Source organism: Embiotoca jacksoni, unplaced genomic scaffold (assembly GCF_022577435.1).
Source record: "Embiotoca jacksoni isolate LCO1_2020_lvr unplaced genomic scaffold, fEmbJac1.0.p SCAF_9, whole genome shotgun sequence".
Taxonomy (NCBI): domain Eukaryota; kingdom Metazoa; phylum Chordata; class Actinopteri; family Embiotocidae; genus Embiotoca; species Embiotoca jacksoni.
Window position 1 is genome coordinate 16,724,055 of NW_027185447.1, and position 16,394 is coordinate 16,740,448.

Below are 16,394 nucleotides of genomic sequence, written 5' to 3' on the forward strand. Positions count from 1 at the left end.
CAAATAACCATATCCAATCCTATTAACATGCTACAGATGTCACTGCAAGGCGAGGAATTCCTGTGCAAAACACATTTATATTACTTTATTTTTCATGTTTTTTGTTTAAAAAAAAAAAATCAATCCAATAAAACAAAAAAGGAAACAACTAAAGAAGAACCTATAAAGTTCTCTTCTACTCATTTATTCCATTACTTTTAGTTGATTACAAGTACATCTAAAATTGTCTATAAACTACATATTATCATTGTAGGGAAATGACGGTATGTTATCCATTTTTAATGAGCTAGTTATGAATATCAGACCAAAACACAGCAAATAACCATATCCAATCCTATTAACATGCTACAGATGTCACTGCAAGGCGAGGAATTCCTGTGCAAAACACATTTATATTACTTTATTTTTCATGTTTTTTGTTTAAAAAAAAAAAATCAATCCAATAAAACAAAAAAGGAAACAACTAAAGAAGAACCTATAAAGTTCTCTTCTACTCATTTATTCCATTACTTTTAGTTGATTACAAGTACATCTAAAATTGTCTATAAACTACATATTATCATTGTAGGGAAATGACGGTATGTTATCCATTTTTAATGAGCTAGTTATGAATATCAGACCAAAACACAGCAAATAACCATATCCAATCCTATTAACATGCTACAGATGTCACTGCAAGGCGAGGAATTCCTGTGCAAAACACATTTATATTACTTTATTTTTCATGTTTTTTGCTTAAAAAAAAAAAATCAATCCAATAAAACAAAAAAAGAAACAACTAAAGAAGAACCTATAAAGTTCTCTTCTATTCATTTATTCCATTACTTTTAATTGATTACAAGATGGAGTACATCTGAAATTGTCTAAACTGCATATTATCATTGTAGGGAAATGACGGTATGTTATCCATTTTTAATGAGCTAGTTATGAATATCAGACCAAACCAAACTAGGAACATTTACAGGGTTTAATATTTTGAGGTACAAAAGATAGAAAAAAACATTTGTGTAGAAAATCACAAACATGGTGTATGACTGATACTGATGACTGAAAATAGTTTTCTTGACTTTGGGAGCAACAGGACATAATAAAAGAACCAAAAAAAAAATGCTTTTTTTACTGTATGTTTATAGTTGTCCTTTGAGATAAATTCATGGTCAGCTCCGCTACAGACAAAAAGTAAAACAAAGTATTCCTAACAGACTAACTATGGAAGAAATCCCTTCAGATTCAAATAAAATTTCAGTTTTTCCAGTATTTTTTTTTATTTTTTTTACACCTTTTAGTCTTCGTGAAAAACACCACTATGATGTCTGAATATATATATTTTTTTAAAACTCCATTCTGTATCAAGTTTAGAAAAACTTGAGGATTACTAATACTCCTTAAAGTTGATCGTGATGTCGAGTCATCATGGGTAGTGTTGCGTGGTGTTTTGTCACCGACTATCTTTACTGCCACCTACTGGAATTTAAGATGTATAGCATTTTGCAGGCCAAATGCCCCACCTTGTAATGTTAATGAAAGTGAAAAATCTTTTGGGGCTTGTAGACCCTTATCAAAAGTTTGGGATCTCTTGTCATGTTTCAGGAGTTAGGCTGTTTGCATTTCTGCTCAAACTTCTAAAGTACATTTTTAAATCTAAAAATGTCAAAATTGTAGCGAAAGTAAAAGTACTGGTTTGATCCTCATACGACAGCATTAGTTTACCGAAGCTGAAGCATCAGTGTGTCAGCGGCATGTTACTGTTGTAGCTGCTGCAGGCAGAGCTAGTTTGACCAACTTTATATCAGTTTTATCCAGGGACAGCAGATAAATCTGAGGGTTTGTCAGATGATTACTGGAAGTGAGCTAATGTTTAATGAAGCTGTTAACATCTGAAATGTGACCCCACACGGCTTTATGCAAGACATTACAAGGTAAAAAGTTGGAAACCACGTTTCTTTTCATTAATAATGCTCTGATCAGACTATGACCCCGGATTAACAATATGGGTGTAAAAATCCATGAGAAATATTCTCAAGACTTTAGATACCGGTCCGATCCTCGACCAAACACTGAGCAACAACATTTTGCCCGTCTTATCCCACAAATTTGAAAAGGTGGAACTTATCATTTTAATTTTTTTTTTAAATCAGGCATGTTTTTACTCAACACAGAATGTGTACTAGTTATTCATAAATACTAAAGGGTACAAGTGCATGCCAATATTTGGCCTCTGTAACATCACTGTGGTGTCCAACATGCCAACATAGAGATACTCCACTGTCACTTTTCCATATCTGTCTGAGTAAACTGAAACAATAAAACTACGGGTGATAAAGGAAAATCTGAGTACACATTTGATGTCGGCATGCAAAAATACAAACGGATTTGTATTTATCCTTTTTTGGCACGAGACAAAATTGTAACCAGTTTTCCCCGGCTATTAATCCTATAAACAAAACAACAAAAACTCCCGTTGTATCCCCAAAGAAGTTCAGAAAACATCAACATTTCATCAAGCCACAACTTTATTTCCATCTCGGGTATAAATTGTATAAATGAGCTTAGATATCAGCAACCTTTCCTCAACTCTTCGTTGACAGAGTCCCATTACATCGTCAACTCCTGCAAAGCAACAAAGAAAGCACAAATTAGCACAAGTTTAAAAATGTGATTTCCTCGGTTAAAAGATGTTCTCTTCTCAGGACAGAAAGGTTGGCTTCAGTAGACTCAGAAGAACGAAAGTCACTGTTTCATTCATCACCGAAGAGATCTCCAAACACATTTATCACTGGCGATAAACCATTTAAAATGGCTGGTTAAACAGACGCCACACTATTTTACTACTATTAGTGAAAGGTTTAACAATCTTACCATAATAGCATTGACAATGTCGTTGTTGTTGTTTTTCAGGGCGCGTACAGCCTTCGCCCGCGACACGTTGGCTTGTGACATGACGAGTTCAATGTCCTTGACCTCAACCCCGGTCTCATCAACCTATGAATATAATCAGGGAAATGATTTGTTAGCTCTCATATGGCTAAACAAAGTTATCATATTCAGACTGTCCATCTTCACTTGAATAAAAGTGCATCTTACCTCTTCTTCTTCGCTCTCCTCCTGTACTGTGGGCGTCTGTGTGTTTTCCTGGATGTTTGATACAGCTTCTCCCTGTACCTTGAATTTTTCTGCGGCAGCCAGCTGGGCTTGCTGGGAAAGATCTTCGATCTGAGGCACAAAGACAAAGGGAAATGAGAACTGAACGCGTTGTTTGGCATTCAATTTAAGTTATCAATGTGATACTTTTAGCTGAATCTCTCAATGAGTCAAACAGACACAGACGGCAGGTCCAGTGTCTTGACAAACACCGAGGTAGCTGGTAATGTTGCTGGTTGCTTACCTTAGCTTCACCGAAGACGATGTATGTGTCTGATGCGGGGCTCTTGTAGACGTCTGGTTTGGTGATGACAAACAAGATGTTCTTTGACTTGCGAATGGTGACCCTGGTGACCCCTGTTACCTGCCTGAGACCAAGCTTTGACATCGCCTGCAAGAAATTCAAGTTTTTTTTTTTTTTACAAATGTTGCTAAATTCGACTGTTAGGCATATAGCATAAAAAACATGTTTACATATATACCACACTGTAAGTGAGCTAGGATCGTTACCTTTCGTGCCTTCTTTTCACTGCGGCTCTGTTTGGCTTTGCTCACAGGTTCCTCGTCTATTTCGGCGGCGGCTGCAAGCTACAGGAAGAAGAATATTTATAAATTATTCATTTTTTGTGCAGCAAATAAATATAGAAGCAGGTATTACTTAAATCTGACTGCTATACATCTCTTCTCAGGACAGAAAGGTTGGCTTCAGTAGACTCAGAAGAACGAAAGTCACTGTTTCATTCATCACCGAAGAGTCAAACACCGACTTGTTTAAAAAGGTTTGATCCAAGTCGATACCAGGAACGACAAAATTCAAGACCAGACAGGAGTCTCACCTGAGCTTGTTGTGTCTGTGTCTGTGCAGAGTCCTGCTCCTCCAGCTCGGGAACTGAGTCATCGCTGTCCGACTCAGTGCCGGATCCTATCGATACAACAGAAATGAAGGTTTAGTCACAACACGCCACCTATTACATGCGTTTACACCTGAAAGGTAATCTGGAATTAAGATGCATCAATCCTGCAGAACGAGAAATACATCAGTAATTAAAACAGTTTGTACATACTGTCTAAAGGTAGGTTGCACAAGATTCACTTATTAGAGCCATTCTGTCCACTCTGTAGGTTGAGAACATTACAACCAATCCAAAACCACATTTACCAGGACGCCAGTCATCTTCAGTGAGTAAATAGAACTGACAATACGCATAATTTCACTTCTGAAATGGCACAATATTATCACCGATAGTATTCGACAACTGAACCGACCATTTCCTAAACCAGGAGCAGAAATGATGACACCTAGATACCATCTTACAGTTCAACAGTTGAAGCAAAGCTAGTGTACACTTCATGAGCTCGGCTTTTAAAGAGCGGCATATCTAAGTATCTGAGCAGTTCCCAGAACACAGTGACAGTAGGAAAAACAGATGGCACAAAGGAGGAGAGAAAGAAGGAAATACCATTGTCGTTCTTGATCACAGGTTCCATCTTGACTGGGGTTTTAGCAGGAGCGGGGGCAGGTTTAGGGGATGAGACTGGCTCAGAGGGGGTTGTACCGAGTACCTCAACTTCAGGTTTTACAGGGACAGGTTTTGCAACGGCCTCAGCAAATGTGAGTTTACGGGGAGCAGCGGCAGGAACAGCAGGCTCAATTGGAGGGGGTTTTGAGGGAGGCTCAGCTGCTGGTTTGGCAGGTTTAGCAATCTCAGCAGGTGCTGCCTTAACCTCAACCAATTTGACCTCAGTAACCGGCTCGGCACCCTTCACTGGTGCCGGCTTGATAACCTTAGCTGGCTTTACATCCTCAACAGGGGCAGACTTGATCTCTGCATCTGGCTTTGCAACCTTAGGAGGAGCAGCTTCAGTTTCAACCCGTTTAAGAGCTTTGCTTGGAACAGATTTGGCCTCGGTGGGTGGCTTAGCAGCCTCAACAGGAGCAGGTTTGGCTTCAGCCACAGGCTTAGCAGCTTTAGGAGCTTCTACAGCAGGTTTGGCAGCCTCAACAGGAGCAGGTTTAGCCTCAGCCACCGGCTTAGCAGCTTTAGGAGCAGGTTTAGCCTCAGTCACTGGCTTAGCAGCTTTAGGAGCAGGTTTAGCCTCAGTCACTGGGTTGGCAGCTTTAGGAGCAGGTTTAGCCTCAGTCACTGGGTTGGCAGCTTTAGGAGTTTCAACAGGAGCAGGTTTAGCCTCAGCCACTGGGTTGGCAGCTTTAGGAGCAGGTTTAGCCTCAGTCACTGGCTTAGCCTCAGTCACTGGCTTAGCAGCTTTAGGAGCAGGTTTAGCCTCAGTCACTGGCTTAGCCTCAGTCACTGGCTTAGGAGCTTTAGGAGCAGGTTTATCCTCAGTCACTGGCTTAGCAGCTTTAGGAGCAGGTTTAGCCTCAGTCACTGGGTTGGCAGCTTTAGGAGCAGGTTTAGCCTCAGTCACTGGGTTGGCAGCTTTAGGAGCAGGTTTAGCCTCAGCTGCTGGCTTGGGAGGAGCAGGCTTGCTCTGAGATGCCACAACTGCTGCTTCAACTTTGGCTGGAGCCACTGGGGCTGCTGCTTTGACAACCTTAACAGGGACAGCCTCATTATCTGTCTTGGGTTTGGCTGGAGCCTTAATAAGCTCTACAGGGGCAGGTTTAGAAGGAGATGTAGCAAGCATTGCACCCTCTTCAACAGGGGGTACAATTACTGGCATTTTAATTGGCTTCTCAGGTGGGATAAGTGGAGGGAGCTCATCATCAGCAGGTGCAATAACAGGAGCAGCTTTTGATGCAGCTGCCTTAACTTCAACTGATTTGGAAGGGCTGGAAGCCAGAGTATCTGAAAATGAAACTGGCGCTGCAACAGCAGGCTTTGAGGTAACTTTAAAAGCAGCGGGGGCTGCAACAGGCTTTGTAGCAGCAGGTAACTGAGTTTTTGTCTCAAGTGGGGCAGGTTTAGCTTCAACAGTTTGGGTTTTTTCAATTGCTTCTGTGACTTTGCCCTCCACAGGGACAGGAACAGGCACAAATGCCTCTCCTGTTCCTTTTTTAGCTCTTCCTTGTTTGCCTGCCTTGACAACTTTTGGGCCAGAACGGTTAGCCTGATGAGCAGAAGAGCCAGCAGGTGAGGAAGCCAGGGGAGATTGTACAGGTGTCAGGGGGGTAGAGGAGGGAGTACATTTTGGTGAGGTGGGAGAAGAGGAAGAGGCAGACATAGAGGAGCGTTTTCTTCTGCCAGGGACAGCCTTTGGGGCAGAGGAACCCTGTGCACTTTTGGCATCTTTGCCTTTGGGCTTAGCAGGGCCTGACGCTGCCTGAGGTTGGTGGGAGGAAGCTGGGGCAGGAGGTGTAGCTGAATAGGAAAAGATTCTTTAAAAATTTTTGACCCGACAGTGGAAGTCTTACTCATGCAGGTTAAACCGTTACAAACCAAGAGGCAATCTCCTTAGGGTTAGAAAAAGAGCACATCTCCCGATCTTAAGAAGACTCAAAATGCACAACACACTCTTCCTACTTCCACACAGAAAACCTCATTCTGTATTTAGTCAAGATGCACTCAGGTCAAAGGGGAAAATCGTACTTGCAATGCATTTCACATCACCACTCCTCAGGAAATAATGGACAGCAGAACTGCGCTACAAACAGAGCACCATTAACCAGACCATTGAACTAAATAACTATTAAACCCTATGCAGTTATTATTTTAGAATTTATTAAGAAATATTGAACAAGTCATAACCCATCCTGGCCAAAAACACGTAGAGGTGGCGACGTCAAGCCATTTAACCATTTCTCTCAAACTATAAAATATCAGTGTGACCACACATTGTATAGAAAACCTGAACGAACCAGTGTTTTCAAAAGATATGAATAAAGTGTAGGGAAGGGAAGGCACTTGGTTTCACAGAAGATAAACCAACCTGATAGATGGCGGGTTGAAATAGGCGGGGCTTCACATTTAGCAGTCCCCTTTGACTGAATGGCTTTGGAGAGAAGTATAACTGGTTCTTTCTTATCGGGGTTTTCATTTTGAGTGGCCACGTGGACCTTCACATCACCGGGCAATACTTTATCTTCAGCTGCGTCCAGGTGCAGATTCCCTTCTGCCACGGTCTTCGCTGCATCACTTGTCTTCTCGTCTTCACTTTTTGCATTAATATCTTCAGAGCCAGATAGTTTTGGATCATCTGGATTGTTTTCTGATCCTTCTCCTGGCTCTTCTCCAGATGCCTTTGCTTCATCAGGAAACTGCTTGACATCTTGGCTGGTCAATTCGTCAGCAGCCACAAGAGACTGACTTTGAGCCTCTTGAACAGCTGCTGCGTCTTCATGAACGAGCGACCCTGATGAAGCAATGGGAGCCTCAAGAGAAGGCACATACTCTTCACGAGCTGGCAAATCCTCTGGGCCCCCCACTGCGTCAGCAGTCGGCTCTTGCTGCGAGACGGGTGTTTCCTTCGACCCACTTGCTTCAGTTTGCTTGGCAATTTCTTGAGTTGCAGCAACACCGTTTGATTGATCACAGCTAGCCTGAGTGCTAGCTACTTGTGCGGAGCCCATCTCTTGAGCAGAGGCTGGTGGAGGGTTCTCCAATGGGATCGCCTTGCTTACTGAAGAGACAGCAGGAGGAGGGGAAGAGTTCAAAACCCCTGCAGCTGATGAAGGAAGAGCAACAGGAGTAACGGGATGGGAGCAGTAGTAGGTTTTTTTTGGGGGGGAAGCCTACAAGCCGTACGAAAGCACTTAAACAAAACGGTGCTCCACACGTGAGGAGAAGCTATGGGTTTGTGAGAAAGTTGGCTCTCGATTTTCCAAAAGGGGGGGTGAACTTAAAGGAAAAACAGTATGCGTGTCTAAAACTCCATGCAGTGTCCAAATGTGACATAAGTTCTGGCCACAACATTAGTGTTTGTATAAAAAATACCCACAAGTCCATTTACAACCCAAGGTTACATTTCTAGGACAATATACCGACTAAAACTTGGGGAAACATTAATGTACTGCTTTATGAAGCCTGTGGATGTCTTTGAGCATCTTTAGTTCACTAAAGATGTTCAAAGACCTTTTACTCCTAGATGGGAGCATTTTCAATGCAGAAAGTTTGTATATGCACAGGTCACAAAGTCACCACTTCTAGCATAACACCTTTACTAATGTCCCACACCACTAGACAAAAGATAAAATACTGGTCTGCCTATTTCTCCAAGTTGTTAAGCATTCTCACATGCACAAAAAAAACTGTTGTTAAACTGTTAATAATTTACTTCTCAAAACAAACTGCTGAAAAAAAAAAGCTTTTTTTTTTTTTTCAGTAGAGTTTAATACCATGGCTTTAGTGACTACAGTCAAAAAATAAAACATTAATACAATAATCAAATTTTTGGTATTTCTTTTGAAGTCAGTGACATCATGCGAGTTTACCAGCCCATCAGACATAAAGAAGGCTGTTGAATTTCCATACTGTGCCTTTTTAAAGTGCTACAGCCCAGTCAAAACTTTTAAAAGAATAAATAAGTTTTGTTATGGGATATTAGTTGGATTTAACAGTCTATACCTCATCAGTAGATGTAAAAGTCCACCGTTATGTTAAGATGAAAACACGAAGGTAAGGATGAAAAGTGATGCACAAAAATGTATATAGGAAATTGTAACTCAAAACACACCTGGGATAACTGTTTTCAGCCAACATGGGCGCCATATAAATTTAATTATTGCCACTTATTTTTAGTCAAAAGAAAACCGTGAGTACATGTATTGCCCTAAAAACAGTATAGTGTGCTTAAAAGCAGGGATTGTATCATTTAGATTATTGGTTTACAAAATATTACAAGATTTAAAGGTCGCACCAAAATAAAAATGAATCACACAATGATCTGTGTCATTGCCAAGTGTTACAACCAAGCTACACATACTGTGTTTTCAAGGCATTTGTAGTGCTCACCAAAAAAAAAAGAAAAAAAAGAAATCACACTAAACACTGTGCATTGTGTGCCAAATCCAGTTGTCAGTGCAAGTCAAAACACACCAGTGTGAGTTTGTATAAATAAAAGAGGGGTCCTGGATCACACTTTTCAATTCTCCCAGCAATATTGACAGCAGCAAAACCCTGAGTGCAATTTCTGTGACAAATGTCCCACCGGCATGGCTGATGAAACTCAGCTGTTACATCGACTCAGAGTCCTGCCAGCTGACTCAAACTCCACGAGCCCAATAAACATCCCATCACACAATGTTTGCTCCTCTACTTAACAAGAGGTGATCATTTGTTGTCAAATCCCCCCCCCCTCCATCGCTCAGATATCCAGGACCCCGCTATTTAATATGCAATACTGCATGCAAGTTATTAAGGAGCCAAATCATACGAACCAGTCTCTACTTGAGGCTGCTGCATCTCCTGCTCGGTGACTGGGACCGTTTCTGTGGCTTCACCGGGCATGGTTGCTGGTCAGGAAAATAGAAAACAAGTTAGCACAAGCTCCTAAAGGAGGTGGAAATCAAACGCAGGTATAAACAAAAATAAATAAATAAATAAAAAAAAATCGGGATAGCCAATATGTCACACAACTCCTCGCGAACATGCCTACACTGGTTTACTGTAGTCAAGAGCTGGTTGAGCAGGTGACGCAGCCCATGCTTTAGCTTGTAGCCTCAGTCTTTTACATTACTAAAAGAGGAGGGGGGGGGGGGTGTCCGAGCTACCAACACTTATTATTTTAATTTGACCTCTTTAAAAGGGGCCCACCGGTTGTCACGTGTAATAACCTCACACGGCGTACCGCACAGTTCTCTACGGCCGTGGCGGGATGCTGGCGAACCGATGGGGGACATCACGTTCCCCCATTTTGGATCGTTAATCGCTGCTACAACAGCGCAATTTTCGCCGAACAGAGACAGCAAACGGACATAATAGCCGCACCGGCCTGGTGGCCCGACTTTAATTAAACCCGCGTAACCTTCAGTTTAGATGAGAAAGTGTGTAAAACGGCTGGATGATGTTGGATTATAAGAGGAGCCACTCACCAACTCGGGACGCTGTATCCAAGATGGCTGTAAGAGAGAACTTCTGACCTCAGATTCACGGCGATATCCGGCGGAGCTGCCATTCCACTTCCGGGTTATTTAAAGGCATAGCCAATTGTTTATTTATGCGACAAATAAACTCTCGATTCTGACACGCTTTAAGTCAAAATTGAGTTCTGACCTCTTTATTTATTTATTATTTTAATATTATGTTACCATTACAATAATTATGCCGTGAAATGGGTAGTTTGTGAGGATAAACAGCGTGGTTGTTACATTAGCCACTTTTTATTCTTGAAATTTGAAATATACAATTTGACGTCCTGACACCTCAGAATTTAGTAATAATAATAATAATAATAATAATAATAATAATTTAAAAAATCTACAATGAAATTTGTTACACCACAAAAATAACACAATAGCTATATCCTACATAATAATGAAAAAAGTAACCCATGTTAAAATAGTCCTGCTAAAAGCTAAGCAGCCTAATCTTTTACTTCTACTATGTGAACTACTTTATGGAGTTTATCGTAGCAATTTGTGATATTTTGACAACCAATTTTTGCTTTGTATGTAAAATATGATTACAAAGTAAATAGCAACTTTATTAATCAATTAAATGTAATGGGATAAGAGTACCACATATCTGTTACTGTTGTAAAGTTTATAATGTAATTTGTTATATTCTTCAACTGCAAGAGATGGTAATACTGCAAGTATTGTGATAAAAGACAGAAGTTCAAGCAGATATTCATATTGAGAGCACTCATGCAAAAGATTACAGAGGTAGCTATTGAAACAAATGCCACAAGTAGGGGAGCTGGTACAATGAATAGAGTCCATAACCTACATTATCTGTTAAAAAATGGTTAATTGTCAAAGTTTTGGTTAAATAAGACCTTTACTGTTTTCAAAATAGCCCATATTGTGTTGATGGGTTTGTTTGAAATTTTAACCCACTGCTCCCACATTAAACTGCTTGGTCTTCCAGATAACTTGACTTAAGTGGAAAAATCAAATCTGAAATTAAAGAGTAGATGAGATACAAGATTCACAATAGCAGAAATACCAAATTTATTTTTACAAATGCCTGTGCAACAGCAAAATATAGGCACAGATAGAAAACAATATGAAACTGACATTTTACTATGAAATCTTACAGTAAGAAAGAGGAGATTTATTGATCAGTTAAATTTATGAATATAATTACTGTTTATCAATAAGAGGCACCATATCAACACAAAATGAAGCCCGAGTTTGCATCGGCAGCCAGCAGTGCCTCCCACGAATCACTTTTCCGATTCCTCAGAATTCTTTCTGAACATCTAAAGGGACAAAAGGGTACAAAGCAAAGTCATTTAAGTATAAAGTGTTAAAAATTTGACCGGTCTTAATTTTAAGTTTTCAAAACTAAAACTTACCACTCTTTTTGAGAAGTTCTCCTTTACATGAACGAGAGATTCCGTCCAGAAACTGATCAAAGCATTTCACATACTTCGCCAGGCTGGTTTTTTTGTAATCTGTGGAGAAAAATAATCGGCGAGACATTCCTAAGTGCACTGGTGACATATTCAATAAATATTTACATATTTATCAAATGGCTGAATGTTAAAATTTGGTCTCAAATTAAAATAAAAGTTCACTTTTATTCGTAACAAAATCAAGAATATATACTAGTATATATAATATATATATATATATATATATATATATAATTTTCTTTGACTTAAAAAAAAAGAAAAAAAGCTGGCCTTGATTTTGCATCCTTATTGTCTGCATCTGTCAAAGTGGGACTAAACTGCCCATACTTTGTTTTCACCAATTTATCTCGATGAGCACTCAAATTTCTCAAGTACGGTTCTACTTTTTTCAAATTTTACAGTATTTCATATATATTTATTGATTCTAAATTCAACAGATTAATGTCACGTGTGAAGTGCTACGGGAGATATCTGCTATTGCAGCTCAGAGCACAGAGGTGAATAATGATGTGGTCACCTAAAAATTACTCCCAAAGAGATTACTCTTACACTATGCTGTAATTAGGAGAAATATGTATTTATTATCACACTCAGCACAGATTCATTTAGCTTTTCTCCTTAAATAATTGAATGTAATTCTTTTACGATTTTTGTTGTTGCCCCACCACTCCCCCCAACTTTCATCACCTCTAAGCTTCCGCCTCTCTATTGCATCCTTCGGGTTTTCCTTTGAGTCCTCTGACGTCTCTCCTTCTTCTCCGGCCCTGGGTCGATCCAACTCCTCACAGATCAGACTAACAAAAAAAATGACAACATCAGCTTTGATGAGGATCACACACCATGCACAATGGACACACCCAATGGGCACAGGATATTAAATTATTACCTGATCGTGGGCACAGCGAAAGGATCAAACGTGTCTAATTCTTTGAGGTCCATGGGAACAGAAATCCGCCCTGAACAGAGAGAGAAGAACAGGGAGACTGTCACTGGTGTGTTTACTGTGCACTCACACTAAAATCTCATTAGATCCACATTGGGGTCACCTGTAAACAAGAGGACAAAAATCCAAATCTTGACGTACAATAAAAAGTCTTTTACATGTCGTCACCAACACATTTCAGCTCTTAAAACTTCTCTGTACTTTCATCATGTCATTCGGGAGATGCTCAGTGTCTTTTTGAGCTCTTCTGTGATTTCTGTAGACCCAACTTTCTGTGTATCACTACACCTGTTTTCATTTCTGTCATGTCTTGTGCTTCCTAAATGTCTGCGTTCTTCCCCTTGTTTGCCATCATTATGGCTCTTAACTGTAAAGACTAAAGAAAAATAATTTCACAAAGCAAAGACACCCTCCAGATGTTTCCTTCCTTCTTTGCACGCTCACCTGTTTTGGGATGGACACTGAAAGGGCTCTTCAGCAGATGGTTCACACCTTTACTGACGTTCACATCGAGCCGTGGGTAACAATACTGCAGCATGATTTCTTTCTCGAAGTATTGGCCCTTTTTCGCAGTGCTCTGGAGGAACAGAGATTGTAACCATTAGGCCTCTTGTTGTGATGTGCAGAAACCAATTGTCATGATGTAAAGTGAGAAGAATTACCAACCTGTTTCTTAGCGGCTTTGTCCATGACCAGTTCCCAACGGTTGCAAGGTTTCTTCTCATTTTGGAAAAGCACCTGTAGTTCTTTTTTTACATGTAACGTAGGAATTAAGGACAAGTCATTTGCACTAATATTTCTGCCATTTTGCCTTTACTAGAAATGAGCAGACAGTAAATGTGTGGAAGTACAGTAGAGGAATGACATTCAGTAAAGGTCCGGGGATCACTGTTGACAGCATTTGCAACTGACATAGGCAAGTGATTAGAGTGCATGCCACATGCACTCTAATCACTTGCCTATGTTGGTCCATTTAAAAACAAAAAAAACAAAACAAAAAAAAAAACTCGCACTTAATTACATCTGTGAGAAAGAAAATTCAGTTTGTAAAAAGGATATCTTCAGGCATCAGAGCCAGCACTTTGTCTACTGACTCCTTGCGGCCCAGTATGTCCTGCTCCTCAAGTGCGTATTGGGTAAAGTATCGCTCCACCACGGCCAGAGACTTGCTGTTGAGATGACAAGTACAGACTCTTAAATGGCTGAAAGCACAGAACCAAACAGAGCCAGATATCTCAACAACAGTCAGTGCAATTTAGAGACAAACACCAGAATAACACATACAGCGCAGATACCTGATAAAAGGGTGAATTGGGTCGGTCAGAACTACTTTCTTCACTGTCTCATCACCACCCTGTAAAACAGCAGGAACTAGAAAATCACAACTCTTGTTTTCTAAATATAATTCATTAAAGGAAGATATATTACTGCACCATGTTACTTGTGAAACAATAAATAACAAAATTTTAATAGTACAAACAATAAAAACCAAAGTCCTGAACCTGTGGAACACTTTGCCCAATGATAGAAGGCAAACTGAGGCATTGTCGTCTTTTAACTGAAAGCTCAACACATACTTTTATGAGTAAGCCTTTACTTGTACTACGTGCTAGTTTATTTTGTTTTATGGGTTTTATTTATTGTATGTTCTATCTCATGTAGTTCCTTTAGCTTTTTTTTGGTTTGTTTTCTTTTAAACGTTAGCAGGCCTTAGATAGAAGTTACTGTGTGCTGAGGTTTTTTTTGCTTTCCTGGTGACTATACTTTAAAATATTTGCTAGTACTTTAAATTATGTTCAGCATTTTGTCTTCCCAAAAGTCTCTTGTGATCACTTGATTAAATGAAAGTTATGTGGGATAATTGTTAATGTGATAATGTCCAACTCTAAACTAAAGTGATGTTGATTGTCTCTGCATTATTACTTCTCAAACGCTGCGGTTGTGATAAATTGTGGATGTTTAATGCAACAAATAATAATAATAATAATAATAATAATAATAAAGTTGCAGTTAAAAAGCAAATGCAAAGGATTCTGGAGCGGTATAAATCCTTAAATTAGTGAACCTGCCTGTGGCAGCTTTGGGCTCGTAAGTGTGCCGGATTGTGCTTTTAATAGAATATTTTTTTTAATCTATTTAAAGCTAAAATACTGTTACCTTGACCAGGCTGAGATACTCCGCCACTGCAGAGCGCCCCGCTACAGAGAGCTTCCTGGCAGCTTCATCACACACCCAACAATGTACTCCTCTTCTGCCAGAATAAACCCACAGCAGGTGCTGGAAACCAAAGTCCTCTGGAAATGACATGAAACATAAACTGGTGTGATGCTAATATTTCTGCCAGAAAATCACCACGAGCAGACAACAGACACAAAATCAGAGACAATCAAACCTCGAAGAGCTCGATCCAGGATACGGATAGCGATGGTCATCAGCGTCCAGCACTTGGGGCAAATATCAGCAGCACTGAAAATTTAAGTTTTTAAACGTTATCTCAGTGATGTGACTGTAAGGATATTCTGACTTGGTATAATGTTATCTGCATTAGAACATAAATGAACCATATAATTCATTTACCTGCAGCAGCTTCGGACGTCGTCATAATCCGTCATATCAATATCAAACACCAGCTCCTTCTCCAGAGCCTGGAAGGTCCCTGACTTGACAGTGTTGTGCTGATTCGGCTGTTGGCAACAAACAGAGATGTTCTTTCCCCATATGTCTGCAGTGATGCACAAAGGTTGTATGTAGGTATGTGGTGGGAGCATGGCGTCTCACCCTGTGACTGTATATCGCTCCGATGTCAATCTTGTAAGGGTTCATCCTCTGCATTTCCTTCTCCAGCTCATTCTGCGTGCTGAATGACTGGTAGCGGACATAGATGTCGTCTTTGAGTGTGAAGGAGAACTCTCGGTTCTGGAAGTAGTTCTTGTGCACTGAGGGGATCAAAGGGGATAAAAACAGACTGTATGTGTCAACAGTGGTGGAAAAACTATTCCCAATCTTTTTTTCATACCTTTTTGTAGCTGCTGTTTTCGGCCTCTTTCAGTCTCTATTTAATGCTTCTCATGTAAACATCACACAGATATTAAAGCTGGCTTCAACTGAAGAATACACTTGTACCATTAGCTTAACAAGAATAAATAACTTTATTTATTTATCTCCATGAAAATATACTTGTAGATTTCTTCCCACACTTCTTGTCCAGTGTGCCAAATGTCTAAAAAGTTTAGAGGGAATTTCTCTTTAAAAGAACAGGTGTAACTAGAAACACTTGATTATGCTGTTGTGACTCTGGTTAAATCCTTAACAGTCCATTGTAATTTATAGATAACCATGTGCTTGTTTAATCTGTAAAGAAACAGCAAAATGAAAACACTCAAGTGAACATAACTGTACTTCAGTACTTGAGTAAATGTACTTCGTTACTCTCCATCTCTGGGTATCAACAGGGAAGCAGCTGTGTCAACTCGTGCAGCCGCAGCTGAATCACACAACACTGGTTAACAGCTCCGTGAAGCTTGCTCACATTAACTTCTCTTAGCTTCAGTTTATTCAGCACACTCACCTCCTCCGTAGTTCAGCCAGCGATAATACTGAGAGAAAGGGAACAGCCGTCGGTAGTACAGCGGTAGTAAATCTGGCAGAGAAGCAGCGTCGTAGTCTGACGACAGCATTGTAATAAACTTAAAGCTCCGGTACCGATGTTATGTTAAAATATCACCGAGATACTAGTTTGCTTCATTTACGGACAGACAGATCAAGTGTGTTGTTTTACGTTGGGGGGGGGGATAGCGCGCGAAAACGCTCGAGGAAAGGATAGAACCAATGACAG

The 16,394-nt window shown here is 40.1% G+C and overlaps 2 protein-coding genes and 2 non-coding genes across 6 annotated transcripts; all 4 read right to left on the reverse strand.

Annotated features, from left to right (window-relative positions):
• Positions 1 to 2,495: 2,495 nt before the first annotated feature.
• naca (nascent polypeptide associated complex subunit alpha) lies at positions 2,496 to 10,189 on the reverse strand. Of its 3 annotated transcripts, none has more exons than XM_069141662.1 (9): positions 10,130 to 10,189; positions 9,476 to 9,550; positions 4,602 to 6,461; positions 3,978 to 4,063; positions 3,652 to 3,729; positions 3,386 to 3,532; positions 3,085 to 3,213; positions 2,860 to 2,982; positions 2,496 to 2,610 (listed from the first exon to the last, which is right to left on the reverse strand). In XM_069141662.1, exons 2-9 carry the CDS (start codon positions 9,543 to 9,545, stop codon positions 2,596 to 2,598), a joined length of 2,508 nt encoding a protein of 835 aa, XP_068997763.1. In that variant the 5' UTR covers positions 9,546 to 9,550; positions 10,130 to 10,189; the 3' UTR covers positions 2,496 to 2,595. The 3 variants fall into 3 exon arrangements, with proteins under 3 accessions (XP_068997763.1, XP_068997764.1, XP_068997765.1); XM_069141663.1 differs by lacking the exon at positions 4,602 to 6,461 and adding an exon at positions 7,030 to 7,719; XM_069141664.1 differs by lacking the exon at positions 4,602 to 6,461.
• Positions 2,682 to 2,755, reverse strand: LOC138193556 (small nucleolar RNA SNORD59). Its single transcript, XR_011177875.1, has one exon. It is a non-coding gene; the product is annotated as a small nucleolar RNA SNORD59 (small nucleolar RNA).
• On the reverse strand, positions 3,822 to 3,895 carry LOC138193557 (small nucleolar RNA SNORD59). Its single transcript, XR_011177876.1, has one exon. It is a non-coding gene; the product is annotated as a small nucleolar RNA SNORD59 (small nucleolar RNA).
• Positions 10,190 to 10,398: 209 nt separating the features above from the next.
• On the reverse strand, positions 10,399 to 16,350 carry prim1 (DNA primase subunit 1). Its single transcript, XM_069140699.1, has 13 exons — positions 16,128 to 16,350; positions 15,338 to 15,495; positions 15,137 to 15,243; positions 14,952 to 15,025; positions 14,717 to 14,853; positions 13,855 to 13,913; positions 13,617 to 13,728; positions 13,226 to 13,315; positions 13,004 to 13,136; positions 12,503 to 12,572; positions 12,304 to 12,410; positions 11,557 to 11,655; positions 10,399 to 11,460 (listed from the first exon to the last, which is right to left on the reverse strand). The coding sequence occupies exons 1-13, from the start codon at positions 16,234 to 16,236 to the stop codon at positions 11,441 to 11,443; spliced, it is 1,275 nt and encodes a 424-aa protein (XP_068996800.1). The 5' UTR covers positions 16,237 to 16,350; the 3' UTR covers positions 10,399 to 11,440.
• Between the last annotated feature and the right edge of the window lie 44 nt (positions 16,351 to 16,394).

Bases quoted from the DNA above. Each gene is read 5' to 3' on its own strand.
- prim1 (XM_069140699.1), bottom strand. From the start codon at position 16,236: ATGCTGTCGTCAGACTACGACGCTGCTTCTCTGCCAGATTTACTACCG. The intron at 15,244-15,337 runs GTGAGACGCCAT...TGTTGCCAACAG, and splicing joins GAGCGATATACAGTCACAGG to CCGAATCAGCACAACACTGT. The intron at 13,137-13,225 runs GTTGGTAATTCT...CTGTTCCTCCAG, and splicing joins ACAAAGCCGCTAAGAAACAG to AGCACTGCGAAAAAGGGCCA.
- naca (XM_069141662.1), bottom strand. From the start codon at position 9,545: ATGCCCGGTGAAGCCACAGAAACGGTCCCAGTCACCGAGCAGGAGATG. The intron at 6,462-9,475 runs GTTCGTATGATT...TTTCCTATTCAG, and splicing joins GCAGCCTCAAGTAGAGACTG to CTACACCTCCTGCCCCAGCT. The intron at 3,730-3,977 runs GTGAGACTCCTG...TTCTTCCTGTAG, and splicing joins CACAGACACAACAAGCTCAG to CTTGCAGCCGCCGCCGAAAT.